Source organism: Aphelocoma coerulescens, chromosome 1A, assembly GCF_041296385.1.
Source record: "Aphelocoma coerulescens isolate FSJ_1873_10779 chromosome 1A, UR_Acoe_1.0, whole genome shotgun sequence".
In the NCBI taxonomy this organism is placed as follows: domain Eukaryota; kingdom Metazoa; phylum Chordata; class Aves; order Passeriformes; family Corvidae; genus Aphelocoma; species Aphelocoma coerulescens.
Window position 1 is genome coordinate 2,993,625 of NC_091014.1, and position 19,356 is coordinate 3,012,980.

Below are 19,356 nucleotides of genomic sequence, written 5' to 3' on the forward strand. Positions count from 1 at the left end.
GCTCCCATTTCACGTGGATTTGCCGTGCAGTGAAACAGCAGAATGCAGGTTACAAAACTGAATATTAGGGACTGTTGTAGGTGGTACTGAAATATCTCATGCGTCAGTTTTCAGCAAACCCTACTTGGTGGGATTTGCAGCAGTGTTAGGGGCTGGATGTGTGTGTGGCTTTTTGGGATTACAACACTAATATGGAGATTTTCCCTCCTTTTCTCATTCCCATCTCCTGCTGGCTTTCAGTTTCGAGAGCTTTGCATTCAGCAGGTGACGCTGGATGGGAGCACAACACACCAAAAAATGCTTTTTGGAAGCTCTGGATTGTTCTGTAAAGAGTAAGAGGGGAGGGAGTTCTGCCCCTGTGCCCCTCAGGTGAGACCCCACCTGCAGAGCTGCCCCAGCCCTGGGGACACAGCAGCAGGACCTGGAGCTGCTGGAGAGAGTCCAGAGAGGCCCCGGAGCTGCTCCAGGGCTGGAGCCCCTCTGCTCTGGAGCCAGGCTGGGAGAGCTGGGGGTGCTCACCTGGAGAGGAGAAGCTCCAGGGAGAGCTGAGAGCCCCTTGCAGGGCCTAAAGGGGCTCCAGGAGAGCTGCAGAGGGACTGGGGCCAAGGGCTGGAGGGCCAGGAGCCAGGGAATGGCTTCCCAGTGCCAGAGGGCAGGGCTGGATGGGAGATTGGGAATTGGGAATTGCTGGCTGGGAGGGTGGGCAGGGGCTGGAATGGAATTCCCAGAGCAGCTGTGGCTGCCCCTGGATCCCTGGCAGTGCCCAAGGCCAGGCTGGACATTGGGGCTTGGAGCAGCCTGGGACAGTGGGAGGTGTCCCTGCCCATGGCAGGGGTCGAATGAGATGAGCTTTAATGTCTTTTCCAACCCAAACTATTCTGTGATTCTTTAAGAAGAAAATCAGAGATGTTTTGGAATAAGAGAAGAGCCCCAGTGGGAAATCAGAGCTGTTTTCCAGGGAATGCCATTCCCTGTGTGCCAGAGCTCAGAGCTCTTGTCTGTCCTTACTCAGTGCAGTTCCCTGTAGCTGGAGCTGTTCAATTTGCTGTGTTTATATGAAAAACCACTGATATCTTTTCTCTCTTGTCCCTCTAATTCCACTGAATAGGTGCAATATTTTTTTATTTAACTCTTCCCAATAATTCCTTGCCAGCCAAACACGCCCCGTGGAACAAATCCAGCCCAGACTGTATTCATTGCACCTTTCAAACAGCTTTTGTGAGCCTCCTTCCTTCTGAAGAGTTTCTGCTGCTACTGTCACTTAATTTTTTGGAAACTTTCTTTAATTATATGTTTAAAATAACGTGCAGAATGCTGATGATTTGAGAATCTCTTGTGACTGAGCAGGCAGGAGTTTTTCAGTGGGATCTCAACTGAGCAAAACAAAATAATGCTGTGTATAGGTGAAATGAGTTACTGGATAATAGTAGAGGTTGGGCTTCCTTTTGTTAGAAAATCTGCAGAAATTGGGGTTTTTTAAAGGCTTTTTAAAAAGCAGAAAATGACCCTTTTAAATTCAGAAAACATCAATGAATTTTTTTCTTTGAATCGTTGCCTTGAACTGACAAGAGATTATTTCAGGTACTTGTAAAATGGAAAGAACTTAATGAAAAACTGAAAAATCCTTACGAGACCTGTGTTTTTCTATTGGAAAAATCAAGTGTAAAATGCTCTGTGTGTTTGTACCATGCAGTGTGTGGGATGTTTTCGAAGTGGGACTTTTTACCAGTCGTTGACAGAACAAGGATTTGGTGAACACAAGAACACAAGAACAGTGTTTGAGGGGACATTTGATGTCTTTTTTACTTGACTAGCTGATGCAATTAAAAGTTTTCAGACACACTAACCTCTTTTTATGTGACTGAGTTTCCTGGAAGTGTTTTGCCCAGGCTTTAAGAATTTGAAGACAGAATAACTGGAAAATTTCAGGGTGTGCAGGTGGCATAAATAAAACTCCTGCTGGCAGGCATTCCTGGCCCTGCACAAGACAAGCCCAAAAAACCCACCCTGTGCCTGAGAGCGTTGTTACTATGAGGTAATTCCAGATTTCATAGTAACAAAAGGGATGTTTTTCCTGTAGCTGCCCAGATCAAAGGTGTGGGAGCTTTTTAGAGTCACTTTGGTTCTTTGGAGGGAGAAAGAGGAGAAAAAATATTGATTATATCAAGTTCATCCTCAATGCTCCCATACTTTATAAAGTAAAATACAAAAATCCAAACTTACAGGTATTTCCATGTATTCTCAGACAGCTGGGTAATTGATACAGAGATGGAATTTATCCAGCTGGACCTGTTGCTGTGAGGAATGAAGGAGAATTATAAATGACTGTGGTTGTGTGTGCCCATCCAGTCCTACCCCTGCCATGGGCAGGGACACCTCCCACTATCCCAGGTTGCTCCAAGCCCCGTCCAGCCTGGCCTGGGACACTTCCAGGGGTGAATCCCATCCACGAAAACAAATTCCACGATGGATACAGGGGTTGGCAGACCCTTTCTAACCCTATGCAGGGAAATGTTGAGTTCAGAGATTTTACCAAAATAAATGGCCGTGGTAGGGGGACAATGTAGGTGACACAAAATGCATTCACAAAACCAACTGAAAGTCTGTTCAGGCCAGTGAGGGAAAAGATGGAATGTCTGTCTGTGGCTGCCTGGAGAAATGGAGGTGTGCAGCACAAGGGATCACTTGGAATGGGAAGGAAAAATAAGGGCTCCAGTGGAAAACAATCCATCTGTAGGAGGGAACATCCCCCAAATACCTGCGGGATGGCTGAAGTGCAGAATAACAGCTCTGGCTTCAACAATGCACTGAGGGAGGGAGCTGGAAATGGGCAGTGAGAATAAACAGACCCCATGAGGAATGCAGGAAAAAGGAGCCCAGGAAATAGTGGGAATCATCTTCAGAGGTCACAGAACATAGTTACAAATTCAGAATGCTTGTAGGAGTCTGTGTTTGAATTACTTGGCCTTGTGTGTCATCCAGCCATAGGAATTCTGTGGGTTTTGCCTTATTAAGAGCAGTGCAGTGACTTTTTAAACTTCCAGATCAATGTGTTTGGTGCTAATAATTCCACTGTGCCATGCTTTCGTTTTCCTAGGTCCTGGAATTTATCTGAGCAGGTTTTTAGGGAGAGCCCACCTGTCTGAGTTGTGGCTGCTTTTCCTTCACGAGGCAGCTTCTGAGCACAGTGGGTCTGCTGGGATCCACTCTTGGAAGAGCACTGAAAAATTCTCCCATTACTTTGATTTAAACATGCTCAGAGCTCGTTTCCTTTCTTGCTTCACTAAGTATGAGCAGAGTTCTCCACCTAATATGAGTGTAAAATGTGATTTTCTTGGATTCAGGTGCTTATCAGTCATCCAAACAAATACCTACATTGTTTTCACCAGGGATTTTTTATATTCTCAGTGGTTTTTGTTGTACCAGTGCTGATACCTCCTCATTGCTCTCACCTGGTGTTCAAAGCAGCTGCCAGAGGCCATCCTTGAAGTTCTTCAGTTGCTTCACCATCACCAAAACCTGTTATTGATACATAGATTTTTACATTTTGGCTTTTGTTGTAGCAGCATCAGCTGTCAGTTGGTTGGTATCAGATTTTCTGCCTTTTCTTGTGGCTGTTTTCACCTGGATCATGAACTTGGCACAGTAAAAAATCTGCTGCCCGTATTTACCCCCTCTTTGCTCTCCTGCTAATCCCAACCGTCAAAATACCACCTGACGGTGACACCAAAATTCAGAGTATTTGTGGCAGCAACATTCAGAGAAGTCTGTTGCTCGGACCAAATGCAAATATTAAAGTGGTTTTGGATATTGAACTCATCCTATTGGGATACTGCAGCTCATAATTCCACAAAATGAGGATTTGGTAGGATTGATCAAACTGCTTCCTGAGGGAAGTTCCCACAAATATCAGCTGGAAAAACCAGACAAAACTTTTTAAAGCATTGAGAGAGAGACAGCAGCACAAGCCTGTGCCACGACACTGTTGCCAGGGCTGTTGGATTGAAAGAGACAGAATATTTTAGAATTTCTTTCAGGAACTTTATTCATGGTCTCTCTTGGGCTGGCATGTGAGTGTTATTTGTGCTTTTTAAAAAATGGTAATCTTGCACTCATTCTGGCCCAAGGCAGCCAATCTCAGGCAGCAGTGATAGGGGAGATCTAATAAACAGAGCTAAACCCAGCTATTTTCCATTGATTTGAAAGAAGACAGAGCTAATCTGTGATTCTTTCTGTTGGGCTGCTGCCACAAGATGAATTTCACCTCCAGCTGCAGAGCAGATTGCACATCTACAAGGCAAAAGAGATTTTCACCCTGATAGCAGATCCAAATTTCCATATTTATGGAGTTGCTCCGACTGCAAGGGGCCTTGGGAGGTCCAGGCACCTGCTCAGAGCAGCGTCAGCAGCGACGCTGAGCAGATGGGTGAGGGCTTTGTGGGATTGTTGGGGACCTCCGAGGCTGCAGACCCCACAACCTCTTAGGATCCCTGTCCCTTTGCTGTCTGTGGAGGGAGGTACTTGTTTGACCACTTTAATGGGATCTCTGCCTCTGGTCAAAATGAGTTGGAAACAAGTGGTGGTTAAAGGGATTTTCCCAGATTTTCTCAGACTTTGAGACTTCTTCTTAAAATCATGGCTGCTGTAGACCGTGGAAGAACTTCCCTGGACTTGGTGCTGTCTCTGCTAAAGTTTTGCCAAAACAGCTCCATGAGTGACCTCAGATTGTCTTGCCTTGAGTTGCCAACACCTCAGGATTTTGTGGGAGTCGTTCATGCAGGATGAGCTGAGCTGTGCAGGAAGGGAGTAGGAGATTTAGGCTGAGCTGACTTTGTGCTGCTGTATTTTGAAATGAAATGTGCAGGATGGACAGCTCTGGACCTTGGAATAAAACCCTGGAATATCCCTGGAAGTCACAGCCATTCCTGGATAGGACCCTGGGCTAGTGGGAGGTGTCCCTGCCCACAGCACGGGGTTGGAACTGGAAAATCTTGAAGGTCCCTTCAATCCCAAACCATTCCAGGATTTTAGGATTCGTGCTGATCATGGTTTGCCTGTGAGCTGATGTAGCTCCCTGTGGTGTGGTTTTTGCTTTGCATAAGTGGCCCATTGGACCAGTATTTAAGAATGAATTCCATAAAAGCAACCAACGACAGGAATTTAAAATCCTTATTCCTGTGCTGCCGTCTGTACCCGATGCCACCAACAGAAGGGATTTCCCAACTTACATTTCTTGGGCATCACCCCTGGCAGCAGCAATTCCCATTCCTGTGTGCCTCAAAGATGTACCATGTTCCTTTTGGGGGGCAAAGCCTGCTTTAGGTCGTGGAGAAATAACCCCATTGGTTCCTGAGGGAGAATATCATTTAAAACACGGAATAGTGGCTTTTTAAAAAAAAACTTAGGGCTGAGCTGAGAAGGAAAACTGTAAATGGGAATGATTTGAATGAGGCTTCTTGTCATCAGGAGGGGCCATAAATACAGTTGTGCATTTTCAGGTGCGTCTCTAAGCCTGAGCACATTTGTATTAACACCAGGACTACAATTACATGCAGATTAGCTGCTTGGCTGAATAGCTGTAAGAACTTTGAATAGATTTGTCCTTTTCACAAAGGTTTTCATTTTCTTTGGCAGCTCTGAGTGTTAACAAATTAGAGATCGATGTTCTAGCAGGGCAGAAAAGTGAAGTGAGGCATGGCTGGGGAGAAACTTCAGAGCCATTAATAGTTGCAGTTAAAGGCATTAGTTAGTGGTGCCTGAAAAACAGAGTTGGAAATTCAGAAGAAAAGGTCAAAAATCACTCTGTTTCCCCCCATTTTCTGCTGATAACTGAGTTAAGTATTTTACCCCGAATGCTGCACACTGAATATCTTTGACAAACACCCATCATGGAATCAAGCAATCACTGATGGGAAGTGAATTTTCTTCCTGCAGGGCGTTTGCCAGGCACAGCACGTGTTGCTCCTTTGTTTTGTGGAATCACAGATTGGTTTGGGACCTTAAATACCATCTCATTCCAACCTGCCATGGGCAGGGACACCTTCCAGGGGGTTTTTTTGGGTGGGTTTGTGGCATTTGCAACACATTTGGATACCTTTGGGGTTTTATCTCTCTGTAGGAGCAGGTACTGGGTGGTTTTGGGTGTCCCAAATCCTCCTTCCAGTCCATAACAGTTCAGGCATCTCTTCTGTCAGAGGGACAGCCTGGTCCTGATGCAGCTTCTTCCAGGCCACAAGGGACAGATGAGGTTTTATAAAAGCAGAAGAGAGGGAATTGCACTTGAATTTGAAATAGGGAGCTCTAGGCAAGCACCACCAAAATCCTGATGATTTTGCCTTAGCCTTAACTCCCTTATCTGTGTGTCCTCTGCAGGTTTAGTCCAGCATCCCAGGTTGCTTCCTTTGCTGCATTTTTTTTCTGTGGGGCTTCTCTTTCAGTTTGAATTCCTTCTCCCTGCCTTGCAGCTACTTCTCCTGTTACTGCACATAAAAAAATTTCTCCTCTGCTCCAAAAGCTCATCCCCTGCTCTGTCCGTTCATCTTTAGTCCCTGAGTTGTCCTAAATTGTGGTGGAAGGGATTTCTTAGGTCCTTCTCCGAAGGCACCTTTTATGCTGTAGTTCAGGATTGGAAAACTGGTTTGCTTTGGGCAGCAACCATTTTTATAAGGAAAGATGCTCCATTTGGATAGATTTCATAAAAACCTGATTTTCAGCCCTGTGACAGGTCCAGAGAACTTTCTCATCCATCAGTGAGTCCTAATGACAGCCCCAGTGAGGGCAGTGAGCCCTCTCATTACGAAGGAGCTCATAATAGGATTTAAAAACAAGAGTAGAAGTCTTAAGTGTTATGTAGAATCCCTGAGTGTGGATTTGGACATCCTTAGTTTCATTTCTGGAATAAAAACTGCAGCAATGGACTCAGTAGAGCAGCTGGATCAAATGAAAGCAGTCAGAACTTGTATAAAAAATAACTTATCTAAAAATTCAAGCACAGGCCTGATCTGCTGACAGTTCAGAAGAGATTCCCTCATCCATAGATCACTGGGAGGCAGAATGAAGATGCAGCCTTACTTGGGAAGCTGTCTGATGTTAAATGCTTGCTTTTCCACAGCTTGTTAAAATCAATTCAGAGACAAACAGAGGCATTAAATTCGAATGCAAATGCCATCGGAATGGTCATATTTATAAAGCTGTAATTTAATGTGACTTGGAACTGGGGTGTAGGCACAGAACAGTTGATGGTTTTATTCTCTTTTTGTTCTTCTCCCCTAATTCCTCCTGGCCTTGTTCACTTGGTGGTGCTTTCAAAGATGAAGCATGACTGGATGTTTTTAAGTTTATTTCTTCTAATCTTGCCTTTTCCTCTGTAGTCCAGAGGAGGCCCCGGAGCTGCTCCAGGGCTGGAGCCCCTCTGGAGCCAGGCTGGGAGAGCTGGGAATGTTCCCCTGGAGAAGGGAAGGATCCAGGGAGAGCTGAGAGCCCCTTGCAGGGCCTAAAGGGGCTCCAGGAGAGCTGCAGAGGGACTGGGGCCAAGGGCTGGAGGGCCAGGAGCCAGGGAATGGCTTCCCAGTGCCAGAGGGCAGGGCTGGATGGGAGATTGGGAATTGGGAATTGCTGGCTGGGAGGGTGGGCAGGGGCTGGGCTGGAATTCCCAGAGCAGCTGTGGCTGCCCCTGGATCTCCCTGGAAGTGTCCAAGGCCAGGCTGGACACTGGGGCTTGGAGCAGCCTGGTCAGCCTTGAATTTGGACTAAATAAGTGAAACAACTTCACTGTGGCTGTGGAAATCTCCTCTTTTGAGGCCATTCAGATCTCAGGCTCTGTGTCAACAGGATGATTAAAACAAAATGCTTCCTATTACCCACAAATGGCTTTGTTAGAGATACTGAGATGAAATGGCCACAAGTACAATTAAGGGAGAAAAGAAGCTTAACTGCAGCAGAAATGGATTTAAAAGAGGCACAGAAAACTTCCCAATTTGCCATTCAGGGAACAGGATAATCTTTGCCTGCCGATGCTTTGAGTCTTTCCGTGGGGGAGGATGAGAAGGAAGGAGAAGTCTTTAAATTAAAAATTCTCCCCTGATTCTCAAAGGTGCCAAACAGCCCAAGCCCTTCGTTCCTTTGGTGGGTGGAGCAGGTGCTGAGCTGAGCTGGAGTCAAGCTGGGCTCATTTTTGTCTTTCACAGCACTAACTTGAAGCAAAAGGGCAGATTTGTCTCTGTTGTATGCAAGTCAAATGTCTTTTTTTTCTTTGTCAAATCAACTCTTAACTACGTAACTATTAAATTTAATTTAAAAAATTAAATAGATTGCATGAGTGTTACTCTCATAATGAATTTCTTCAGGGCTTTAAGAGCCAGGGGGCTTAAAAGCAAGAATTCAATGCCAAAATAAGTCGTGGTCTGTCTGCAGCAGAAACAGCTTCACCACATTTTTAATAAAATGGTGCATATAGGTGAAGTAGCTCTGGTGAAATTAAATGAGGGATCTCAAGTTCTCCTTGTTCTTTTGATAATCTTTTATCAGCTTGCATGACACAGGATCTCTCAGAACTTTACCTGGCTGCAAATCTGAAGATTTTCAGCCCAGAGTGAAACGTGTACTCGTGCTTTGAGGTCCCCCATGCAGACAAAACAGTGACCTTCTGAGGGGCTCCAGGAATTTATTTTCTTACACAGACCTTTGAAATCAGAGCTGTCGAGAGAAATAATTCTCCTCTTATTCCTCCAGCTTTAAAAAGCTGCTCCCACTTTCACTCAGGGAAAATTATTTCAGTGGCAAACGTGGTGAAAACACTTTTCACCCGTGGTTAGATCTCATTTTGCTCTTCCTGACTTATGGCATTATTTGTATTTTCTATGGCTCTGTGTATGTGTCAGGGAAAATTGGGTGGATTTACAATGAAAATTGAAATTCTCTTTAACTTCTCTTTCGGCCTCTGTTTCTCTCAGTTCACTTTGGAGGTGGCTCTGGAAAAGGCACCACTTGTTACTCAATTTTACTGCAATATGTTCATTACTTTTGGGCCAAAACCACTGGATTTGGGTTGGAAGGGGACTTTAAACTCATCCAGTTCCACCCCTGCCATGGCAGGGACATCTTCCACTATCCCAGGGTGCTCCAAGCTGCATCCAACCTGGCCTTGGACACTTCCAGGGATGAAGATAATAAATATATGTCTTTATCTGGAGATGAGGAAATGATGTTACGGCACCATTTTTAATCTGTATTTAGGGAAATGACCACTGCACTTTTACCTGGAGGATTAGGGAGGACTGGGAAAATGAAACTTCATCTCTGGATTACGGAGAGTTTATCTCTAAAAGGGAATCTGAGTGAATTTCAAAGGAAGGCCTGAGCCAACAAACAGCACACTTCATCTAAGATAACAAATGATTTCTTGATAGCTTGTAGGATTAAAACTTGTGGGCATACATAGCAGCTCAGTTGATCACTTGAACTGCAATTAAAAAGCAGAACAAGTACACCCCCAATATTGTTTTTATGTCAGAAATGCTCCTTCATGCTTGAAAATTATAAAAAATTGCAATCGATCCTTACAACTGTTCTGTTCATCTTTATTGACCGGGCCAAAGAAAGATAAATGGCAGCCTAAATAAGATTCCAGTCCGTGTTGGCCTGGGAGGGGACAGGGGGTGATGGAGAGCGATTCATCATCTCAGCCCTGCCCCGGCCACGCTCGCCCCGCCGCCCGTCGCGGGCTCATCCCGGCCCTATCGATCCCATCCCATCCCATCCCAACAAACTGGGCCTGGCTGTCATTGGGCAGCTGGGATTGCTGAATGCCAGGGGGTCACTGGTGTGAGGAGAATTTCACTTCCATTTGCTCGCTGGCCAACGATGATTTATGAAAAAATAAATGACCGCCGGTGCCGTGCGTGGAAAGCTCGGTTTTGGTGCAAATGAGTGATTAGGTGTGGGGCTGGGAGTGGGGAGTGCAGCAGAGCTCTGAGCTCCTGCTGAGCCAGGCCTGACCTTTACCTGCAGTGCCTCTTGCCCAATTTGTTATCATTTGTGAGAAAATAGGAGCCCTGCAATACAATTTTACCCCTGTCTGGAGCTGGCATTTTATTTACTGATTTCGGTACATTTCAGGATTATCATTCACAAGGAAAGAGCTTGGAAGATGAAATCTTGAAGTGGGAAGGAAAAATGTTTTTCTTTGCCTTTTTTTCTGTAGTTGGTGCTGCTTCTTTTGGAATTTCAGGAAGTGTTTTTGCAGGAGTGAGACCAGCACTGCTTATAAGATGATAAATATTCCTCAGGACGTGTTTGCTCACCCAGTGACCACAGACCTGTGTCATCTAGGACTTTTGTGGAAGACTGATCTCTCTACTTCCAGGCTTTTCTATCTTTTTCCCCCTAAAAATGTTTCCATCATTTTGCTTTTCCATACATCAGTGTCTTAAGCTAAACTGCTTTGTTTTACCCCAAATTAAAATTGGAATGATGCTTCCCGTGGACTGGATCGTGGCATCCATGTGTGTTAAGGAATCATGGAATGGCTTGGGTTGGAAGGGACCTTAAAGCCCATCCAGTCCTAACCCCTGCCATGGGCAGGGACACCTCCCACTATCCCAGGCTGCTCCAAGCCCCAATGCCCAGCCTGGCCCTGGACACTGCCAGGGATCCAGGGGCAGCCACAGCTGCTCTGGGAATTCCATTCCAGCCCCTGCCCACCCTCCCAGCCAGCAATTCCTTCCAGGGATGGAGCAGCCACAGCTTCTCTGGACAACCTGTGCCAGGGCCTCCCCACCCTCTCAGCGAGGAATTCCTTCCCAATATCTCATCTAAATTTCACTTTTCCAGTGGGAAGCCATTCCCTGTGTCCTGTCCCTCCAGCCCTTGTCCCCATCCCTCTGCAGCTCTCCTGGAGCCCCTTTAGGCTTGGAAGGGGTTCTGAGCTCTCCCAGAACCTTCTCCAGGGTGAACAGTCCCAGCTCTCCCAGCCTGACATATGTTACATACTTGAAAGATGCAAAATCAATATTGAGGCATCAATAACTCCAAACCGTGGGATAAAGTCCCAGGTTGTTAAAATAAGGATTCAGCTGGTTTTGATGCAATCACCCAGTGTGGGATTGTCAGGATTTTGTTGCCATGTTAACATCACTCCCTGGGATGCCGATGACTCAAAGCTACACGAGAATTCTTGCAAATGCCAGCAGAACCTTTTTGCCTCTCCATGCCCTGTTTCCACCAGCATTCAGAGGAAAATGGTTTCAGAGGAGTTTTGAGCTGCTTCAACTTGGCTTTCTCCCTCCAGCTGGGCAGCCAGGTGCCTTGGTTATTATAGCTGAGGTCCAGCTGTGCCGAGGCTATAAAAACCTCCTGAAAAATGCCACCTCTGTGTTATTGAGACATGAAGCAAAACAACATTCCAGTGATTTGTCTCAGGCTGTAGGATCACAGGATTCTTTAGGCTGGAAAAGACCTTTGAGATCATCGAGTCCAACCATTCCCAGCATTGCCAAGGTCACCACTGCCCCATGTCCCCATGTGCCACATCCACAGGGCTTTAAATCCCTCCAGGGATGGGGACTCCACCATTACCAGGCTGGACAGCCCTTTTCTTGAAGGAATTTTCCTGATATCCACCCTGCCCCTCCCCTGGCCCAGCCTGAGGCCGTTCCCTCTCTCCTGTCCCTGTTCCCTGGGAGCAGAGCCCGACCCCCCCGGCTGCCCCCTCCTGTCAGGGATTTGTGCAGAGCCACAAGGTCCCCCCGGAGCCTCCTTTGCTCCAGCCTGAGCCCCTTTCCAGCTCCCTCAGCTGCTCCTGGAGCTCCAGCCCCTTCCCAGCTCCGTTCCCTTCCCTGGACGTGCTCCAGCCCCTCCAGGCCTCTCTCAGAGCTGTCTGACCTCATGCCATCCTTGCACTCTTCTGGAATATCCTCCCCTTCTTCCCACAGCCAGAAACTGCCCTTGCTGTTTTCACACATCGAAGAGTTCTGTTGCTTGGTGAGCATCTCCCACCTGTACTTTGGAAATGAATGATTTTGTAGAACCAAATCAAAGCCATCCCTGGGTTTAAGGGAGATGAAAATCAGTTCTGAAGCTGCCTGGCTTTAAAAATTAAAATTAGCAACTGATTGAAGCAACCTGGGAGTTTGGAATATTCCAGGAACTCCTTAGAGAGGCATTTTCAAGGCAAGGAGCAAAAGGGAAAGTGGAGCCATGGTTAATTTATTGTGTGACTTTGAAGCTTGGCTCGAGTGTCACCTGTGAGGCAGGGGAGGAGATGGGTGTGAGGAACACAAACAGGGCACTGCAAAGGAGTAAAGAATCCGTATTTTGATTTTAATTTCTAATGAAGAAGTTGCAAAGAGTCCAGGAGCACCTTGTGCTGAGTATGGGATTCCTACCCTGTGTCCCTTTAGAGTTTCCTCCCCAGGAGCCATTTCTTTTGCATAATCAAGAGGATGCACTTACTTAAAAAAAAAAAGAAAAACCCCAAAAAAAGTAATTTCTGAAACTTTGTCATTTTATGTTTAGGTTTTGAGGGTTTTTTGAAACAACTTAAATCCAAATTAGCTTTATTGACTAGATATTAGCGTGCCTGTAAATGCTGTTAACTGAAATCTGTATTTATTCTGTTTTCTTTCCAGAGTGCCCAGTTCTACAAAGTCACCACTGAGCAATACCAAAAAGCTGCTGATGAAGTCTCAGCTCGGTTCAAGTGAGTCGCTTCTCCTGTTTTTTTCCTGGCAGTTGGATGAGTTCTATCCACATTAAAATGCACAATAATTCCCCTTTCCTCCCTCACAGATCCCATCAGTCCCTCTGGCTGTTAAAAGGAGGGAATTTGGGAGAATTTGGAGGCCAATGCATAGGAACCATAAGCTGCAGAGAAATGGGATGCACACTTAGTATACATTTGTTAATTTATAGTTGATAAGAAGCATGAAATAGTCTAAGAATAGATTCCCTCTCTCTGATGGAGCACTGAAAATGGGATTCCAGCTTTGCATCACGATCTGATCCATCCCCTGCTCGCACCATAGGAAGGATTTAAATGAGGAATTTCACTCTGCCCTCAACAGTGAAGGTCAAATTAAATAATTTTGATTAGTCCTGAAGAGAGTGAAGTGAAGATCTGGTAATTGATGGATCAAAGTGACAGTGACCCTTAGCCTTGGACTCTTCCCTTTGGGCTGCTCCATCCCTCAGGCAAGAGGTTCCATTTATCATTTTAGTGAGGACACAGAACTTTTTACAGCCTCAATTCTCTCCTCTAACCAAGAAATGCTGCAGAAAATGAATTATTCTGCCACGAGTTTTTTAGATTTGTGGAGGGATTTTCTTCTGGTTTGTGTTTTGTTTTGATTTTTGATGAGCAGGAAGAGAAAAGTCCTCTCTGAGCTGCTGGTAATGATACAAATAAAATTTTAAAAGTGTAAGAAAAACACATTTTATCTCTTAACAGCATGAATTGTTGAATATTCTCTGGTGTGTATGTAAAAACTTTGTAGTGTTTAATGGTGCAGAGTATACTGAGCACTAAATTCATTTGTCCCTTAAGCAAGAGGGACAGGATGACCATTGATCAAGGTCTGATTTAAGCATAATTCAGAGGGTTTTCCATCATGTCTGGAAATCCAGGTAGGTTGGGATAAAATTCCCACCTGGGTGTCTCCTTCCTCTGTTACAGTGGGATATTCTCAGCTTTTTAAATCAAATGATTGCCTCATTTCACTTGCATTATTCCAAAACAAGGTTTTGTTGGGATTTGAAGAGCTCTGGCTGGGTTTAGTGGTCAGAGGTGGGAGATGGGTTTGGGATTGGGATTTTCCTCCTGATACGTAAATGATTTCCTAAATAAAATAAATAAATAAATACTTTGGGTTCCTTTCTGTACAAATGGAGCTGATTGACAGAGCAGGGGCCAGTCTTGAGCATTGAAGAAACTAAAGAAAACCATTTTAAAGGGTACAGAAATCAAGGAGTATTTACTGAGGGGAATTTGGAGAGGGAATCACATTCCTAACCCTCAATGAGCTTGGTCTTTTCTTAATTTTCTAGAAAGGTATAAATTGAAATCATCCATTTGACTGCTCTGTAATAGCAGTACTGCAATTGCTGTGCTGCTTTTGCACTTGAAGCCAAATTTCCTAAAATTTATTTGTAATTTTTACATCAGTGGATCCAGTATTGGTCCATTGCCTTCAAAGACAACAAAAGGAAAAAACCAGGAAATCAAAAGGTGCCTGAAATATGCACATAAATTGTGGCAGATTTGATGAAGTGCCTGAAATACCAATATTCCTTTCCTTCTTTAAGGTTTTCCCTTACATAAAATCCTTTTAAACACCGTGTCCTTGTATTGAAGGTTTCAATGCAGGAGATGTTATTTTATCGCTGCCTCTTTCATGGAACTTGATGGATAAATGAGGAATGATTTAGTGAGACCTAAAGATGCTCTTTTGGTGTCACAGGCACTTCTCATGTGCAGTTTAATTGCACGTGAGGATTCAGAGGACAGAGGCTCCAGTGGTGTTTAAAGAGTTGTTTAATTGGCTGTAAAAGAAGAATTAAGTAAGGTTGAGCTGCTAAATTTTGTTAATGCATAAAGCCATGTGCTGCCTGTGATTTCAGGTTCCAAGTGCAAGATTAATGGATCTAATTGTGGGGTTATTAGCAAATAGTCTGACTTTATTTTAGGCATGTCTAGAATTAGGGACCAAGTTTTAGTGATAGAACTTGAATTTCTTCCACTTTTTAAGCTGCATCACTTCCAAGAGCAAGAAGTGGATGGTGTTGTTATATATTAAATATTTCCTGGATTTTCCTTCCTCCATTTAATCCCTGAAATTACATCAGCTGTGGCCTCATCAGTCTCTAGGGATAATTAAACCCCATTAAAAGGGGAAAAATATAAATACCCCACATGGATCTGGATCAGAGACCTGCAAGTCTTCAGTCTGCAGTTCCTATTGCTGCCTGCATTAAGCTGATATTCCAAACGTCCATGAGAAATGTTTTATCTCCACGAAGGCCCTGATTCACATTGATCAAATTGGGAATTATCAAATGCTTCATCTCTTTAAGAGCCTAATTCCCATTGATCAAATCCTAAGTGAGCAGGTTCAGGCAGTTCCTGCAGTCCCCAAATCACATTAAAACAACATTACAGGGCCATGCTGCCCCTCCTAAAGCTGGAATTATGTTCCCACAGTTACATTATAACCCCAATTATTCCATTATGAAGATGGCTCTGTTATAATGAGAAGTTTACACAAGAAGAGAAGAATGCACCATTACAGGAAGGGCCAGGCTTTGGGCAAGGATTTGAACTTTTCCTAATCAAATTCTCCCTTTGTTTTGTGGGTTTTTTCCCTTAATTTGGAGGGCTGGGAGCGGGGAATTCGGCAGCTGTGGTGGTGACATTTTATTCCCCCGTGGTGTCTCGAGCCAAGTGACATCTTCATTATTCATTTAAGAAGCAGAGAGGGCAAAGGCAGCCTAAAATAAATGTTCTTCTCTTCTGTGGGTTTTGATTTCTGGTGGTATATTTAGAATTTGTAGCTGTGCATTGGTGCTTTTTCCTAAATATTCTGCCATTCCTCTCCTGCTCCGCTGCTCTCATGGACAATGTGGAATTGCTTCTTACTGCTGGGCTTTTTTGGGAAAAACTTCATCCCCAGCTGGCCAGACTGATGGAAACCCCAAGTCCTCCTTGGGGATTGACTGATCAGTTTGGTGGTGAGGTTTTCCCCAAGAGTGGAATTAATTCCCCAAAGTTTGCTTTGACACAGTTGTAATCCAGAGGATCCTTTGCATCATCTGGAAGTTCAGGGTGTTTATTGAGTCACAGATTTTTGGGGAGCTTTATCCCTTTATTATAAACTTTTCGACATGACCCTCATTGGCAGTTCCCATAGAATGGGGGGGAATAAATGACAAATCATCAATATCATGTCTTCCTTTAATTGGGATTTCTCTATCACAAAGCCTGGTTCATTAATGTTTACTGAAAATAGAATTTAAGGCATTGTTATCATCAGAAAATCATGGAGTGGTTTGGGCTGGAAAAGACCTTAAGGATCATCCAGTTCCACCTCCTGCCATGGGCAGGGACACCTCCCACATGAAGTTCTGTTTGATGCTCAGCTGTGAATATTTGAAATATTAGCAGTAGTTCCTTTGTGTTCTAACTGATGTTGTTGTGAACTGTGAAGCTGAGAAGGAGTGCAGTGAAACCACAGTAAATTAATAACAGCAACACTTTGATATTCAGATATAATTGTCTCACAAAGCAGTGCTGCCAAATCTTTGGACACTGAGGGAAAAAAAGCAGGAGAGAGAAAAAATCAGCTTTTTATTGATGGCTTTGGACTGAGTCCAGGGAAGTGTGGCTTTATTTCCTTGTCCTCGTTACCCTTCTGATGTTGGGGCACATATGGTGACTTCTGAAGGGCTCTTGCACCGCCTGTAAATGAGAAATATTGATAGTTTCTTAATGCAAATATCTTCAGTCACCATCCTGCTGCGCTCACATACCTCTGTAACACAGAAATCTGTGGTGCAGAGAGCCACGCAAAGAATTGGTACTTTAGTTCTGCTTGTGCAGACCCAAACTTCCAGTTTGTAGCAGTTCCTGTTGTACCTTAAATAACATCATTGATTCCCAGAACAGTTTGGGTTGGAAGTTCAGGTTCCCCCCCCTGCCATGGACAGGGACTCTTCCCCAGACCAAGTTGCTTCAGCCCATCCAACCTGGCCCTGAATTAACATCAGCTGCTTTTAAAAATGAAAGTTAAAAGTCCAGATTATCAGTTCTTAATGAAATACTACTTTTTCAATCCTATATGAATACTATTTTTTCAATAACAGAAAATAGGAAGCTACTAAAAATCCTTGGGCAGAGCCTGGAGGCTTTGTGCCTTTAGTTAAGCATCTTTTGCTCAGCCAAGGACAGCGAGCTCTGCCCAGAAACCTCGGGAATTAATCTTTTCTCTTACAGCAAACAGAGGTGGTGCTTTGTCAGGAGAGAATCCCTGCAGGATTGTTTGCTGATGATGCTGTTGCTGGTGGTATCCTTGATTTTTTTCTCACGTGTTCTGTCTGGGGATGATGGTCCCAAGTTACTCCTGCCATCCCTTAGAGAGGCGTGAGCTGTTTGTAAATGATGCTGGGAATTAAAGAGTTAAATGCCATAACTCAGCTCAACCCCTGAGCTTTTCTTAGCAACAGAGCTACTCAAAGGTCTTATTTCTCCTTCTGCTCTTGCACCTCTTCACACACAGCTGTGCTGACACCACAAGAGTTTCTGACCGTGATTCAAGCAGAGGTGTCTGATCTCAAACACGTTTCACTCCACAAGCCAAGTGTAGGTACAGTTTTCCAGCATGCAGGTGATGCTGTCACCCCTCTTAGCTTGAAACCAGTCCCGATTCTGAGCACACAGAGCTGCCTCAGGTGGGAAGAGACTTTGGAAAGAGACTTTAATAGATTTTTCCAGTCTCTTGTTTATCTTGCACGTCCCAAATCCTGTTCCTTTTGAGTAAACTCTTCTCTTTGCTCAGTTCTTTCACTCAGGGCTTGGCCCTCATGGATTCACCTGAGGGCTGTGAACTCACTCAAGAAATCTGTTGGACTTTCTGCTGCTTTGTTCAAGGGATTGTGCTTTGACCCAGGGACCTTAAAAATCATCTGGTTCCAGCTTAAGGAGGGGACTTTGGTGGGCAGCAGTTCCCCCTGTCTCAGTTGCTCTGCACCGATAAATAAATAAGAGAATCCTTTGGCCATTCTCCTGTTATCCTTTGGAATCTCAGAATTCCCTAAAGCCCTTTTTCAGTGTGTTTACCTGTGATTGTCACTTCAGACACGACAACTTTGGGTTCCCCTCCAGCAACGCAGATATTTAACTTTGTTCCTTTGATCAGTGCAGTCAATTAGGAGCTCAAGGGTACTCAGCAGGGCTGGATGAAATATTAATTGTGCATTTGGAGCTGGATGCAGATTCCTTCTGAGCAAAGTGGGAGCCAGGGAGCCTGGTGTAGTATCTGTGTGTTTCTCTTTCACGGAGAACGGTGAGTCTGTGCAGGGGGATGTGTTTTCATTGAAATCTCTGAGCTCTGATGTGAGATTTAAATGTGCTTGTTTGGTCAGGAAACAGGATCGAAGCTCTGTGGTTTTTGAGAGTGATATTAACTTTTAAAATCCATTATTCAAAATTTAGAGAGCACATTAATGAAGAGGATAAGTCAATTTTTTCCACGTTTGGCATAATCTTTTTTTTTTCCCCCCCTTTCTAGAAATCATGGATACATTCATTAAACCTCCCCTCGGGCTATCCCCAGTTTTTCACACAGTGAGATCCTTTACTGTCTGGAATAGAGAAAGCAATCTTAAAATTAATGTTTGTAAAGCACCAAGTCAGGAGTAGGAACTTTTAAAATTTTATAGGGATTAATATGGAAAATAAAAGATTTTCTGGGAGGGGGGATAGGTGGAGCAGGATAATTATTGTAGGATATTGTTGTGGGGGGATAACTGCAGGATAGAGTGGGATGATAACTGTGTGGGAAAATTTGCCTGTGGTGGTGGAGTTGGAACTGGAAGATCTTTGATGATCTTCAGGGTCTTTTCCAAGCTGAACCATTCTGTGATTTTATGATCTGCAGGTCCTTTTCCTGTTCAGAAGATCCTTTTCCTGTTCAGGGTGGATGTGTTGGAAAGGGAAATGTGTTCCAGCACCGCTGCTCTTCTCTGTTTGCTTACAGAGAAACACAAAGTCGTTTTCAAGACTTCCCTGTGAAAGAGGAGAGTGAAACTCTGCACTCTCACCTCGGTGGCCCCAGTAAAATCGATGGGATTCTCCTTTGGTGTGCTGGGAATCAGCCCAGTCCCGGGAAAACTGCTGGATGCCCTCTTTAGGGACAGTCCCTGCTGCCAGCTGTGGGTTTGGGAGCTGCTCCCTAGGAATGAGTGGCTCCTCCCAGTGAGTTTGGCTTTCCAGGCTCTGCCAGGGGACATCTGGCTGCCTGTTCCCTCCCAAGGTTTATTGCAAACAAGGAACAAAGCCTCTTGTTTTAATGCCTTATCCTTTGTTGGGATTTCCTCCAAACATGAGTCGCTGATTTCCCAATTACAGCATTAAAGCCGTGAGGTTAAACCCCAGAGCAGCTCCTTTTTATTATTAATTTGTTCTGTATTTCCTAATCTTTCGTGGCTGAGATTTACAAATACCTTTTCTAAGGATGTTTTTAATGAGGCCAAGCCATCCATAGGATCAAATCCTACAAATCTCATGTGGGAGCCCACAGCAGCAAACCTCTCTTGGGGGAAGGAGGATGTTTCCCAGAGCTGGTGGTGGGATTTTTTTAAGGAGAATTC

At 44.5% G+C, this 19,356-nt stretch overlaps 1 protein-coding gene across 2 annotated transcripts in view; it reads left to right on the top strand.

The window, feature by feature from the left end:
• CHCHD3 (coiled-coil-helix-coiled-coil-helix domain containing 3) overlaps positions 1–19,356 on the top strand; it is a 127,360-nt gene that overhangs the window by 87,046 nt on the left and 20,958 nt on the right. For both annotated transcript variants that reach the window (XM_069034234.1, XM_069034244.1), the window contains exon 6: positions 12,627–12,697. In XM_069034234.1, the coding sequence (XP_068890335.1) occupies positions 12,627–12,697 (71 nt within the window). The remainder of the gene's footprint in view (positions 1–12,626; positions 12,698–19,356) is intronic.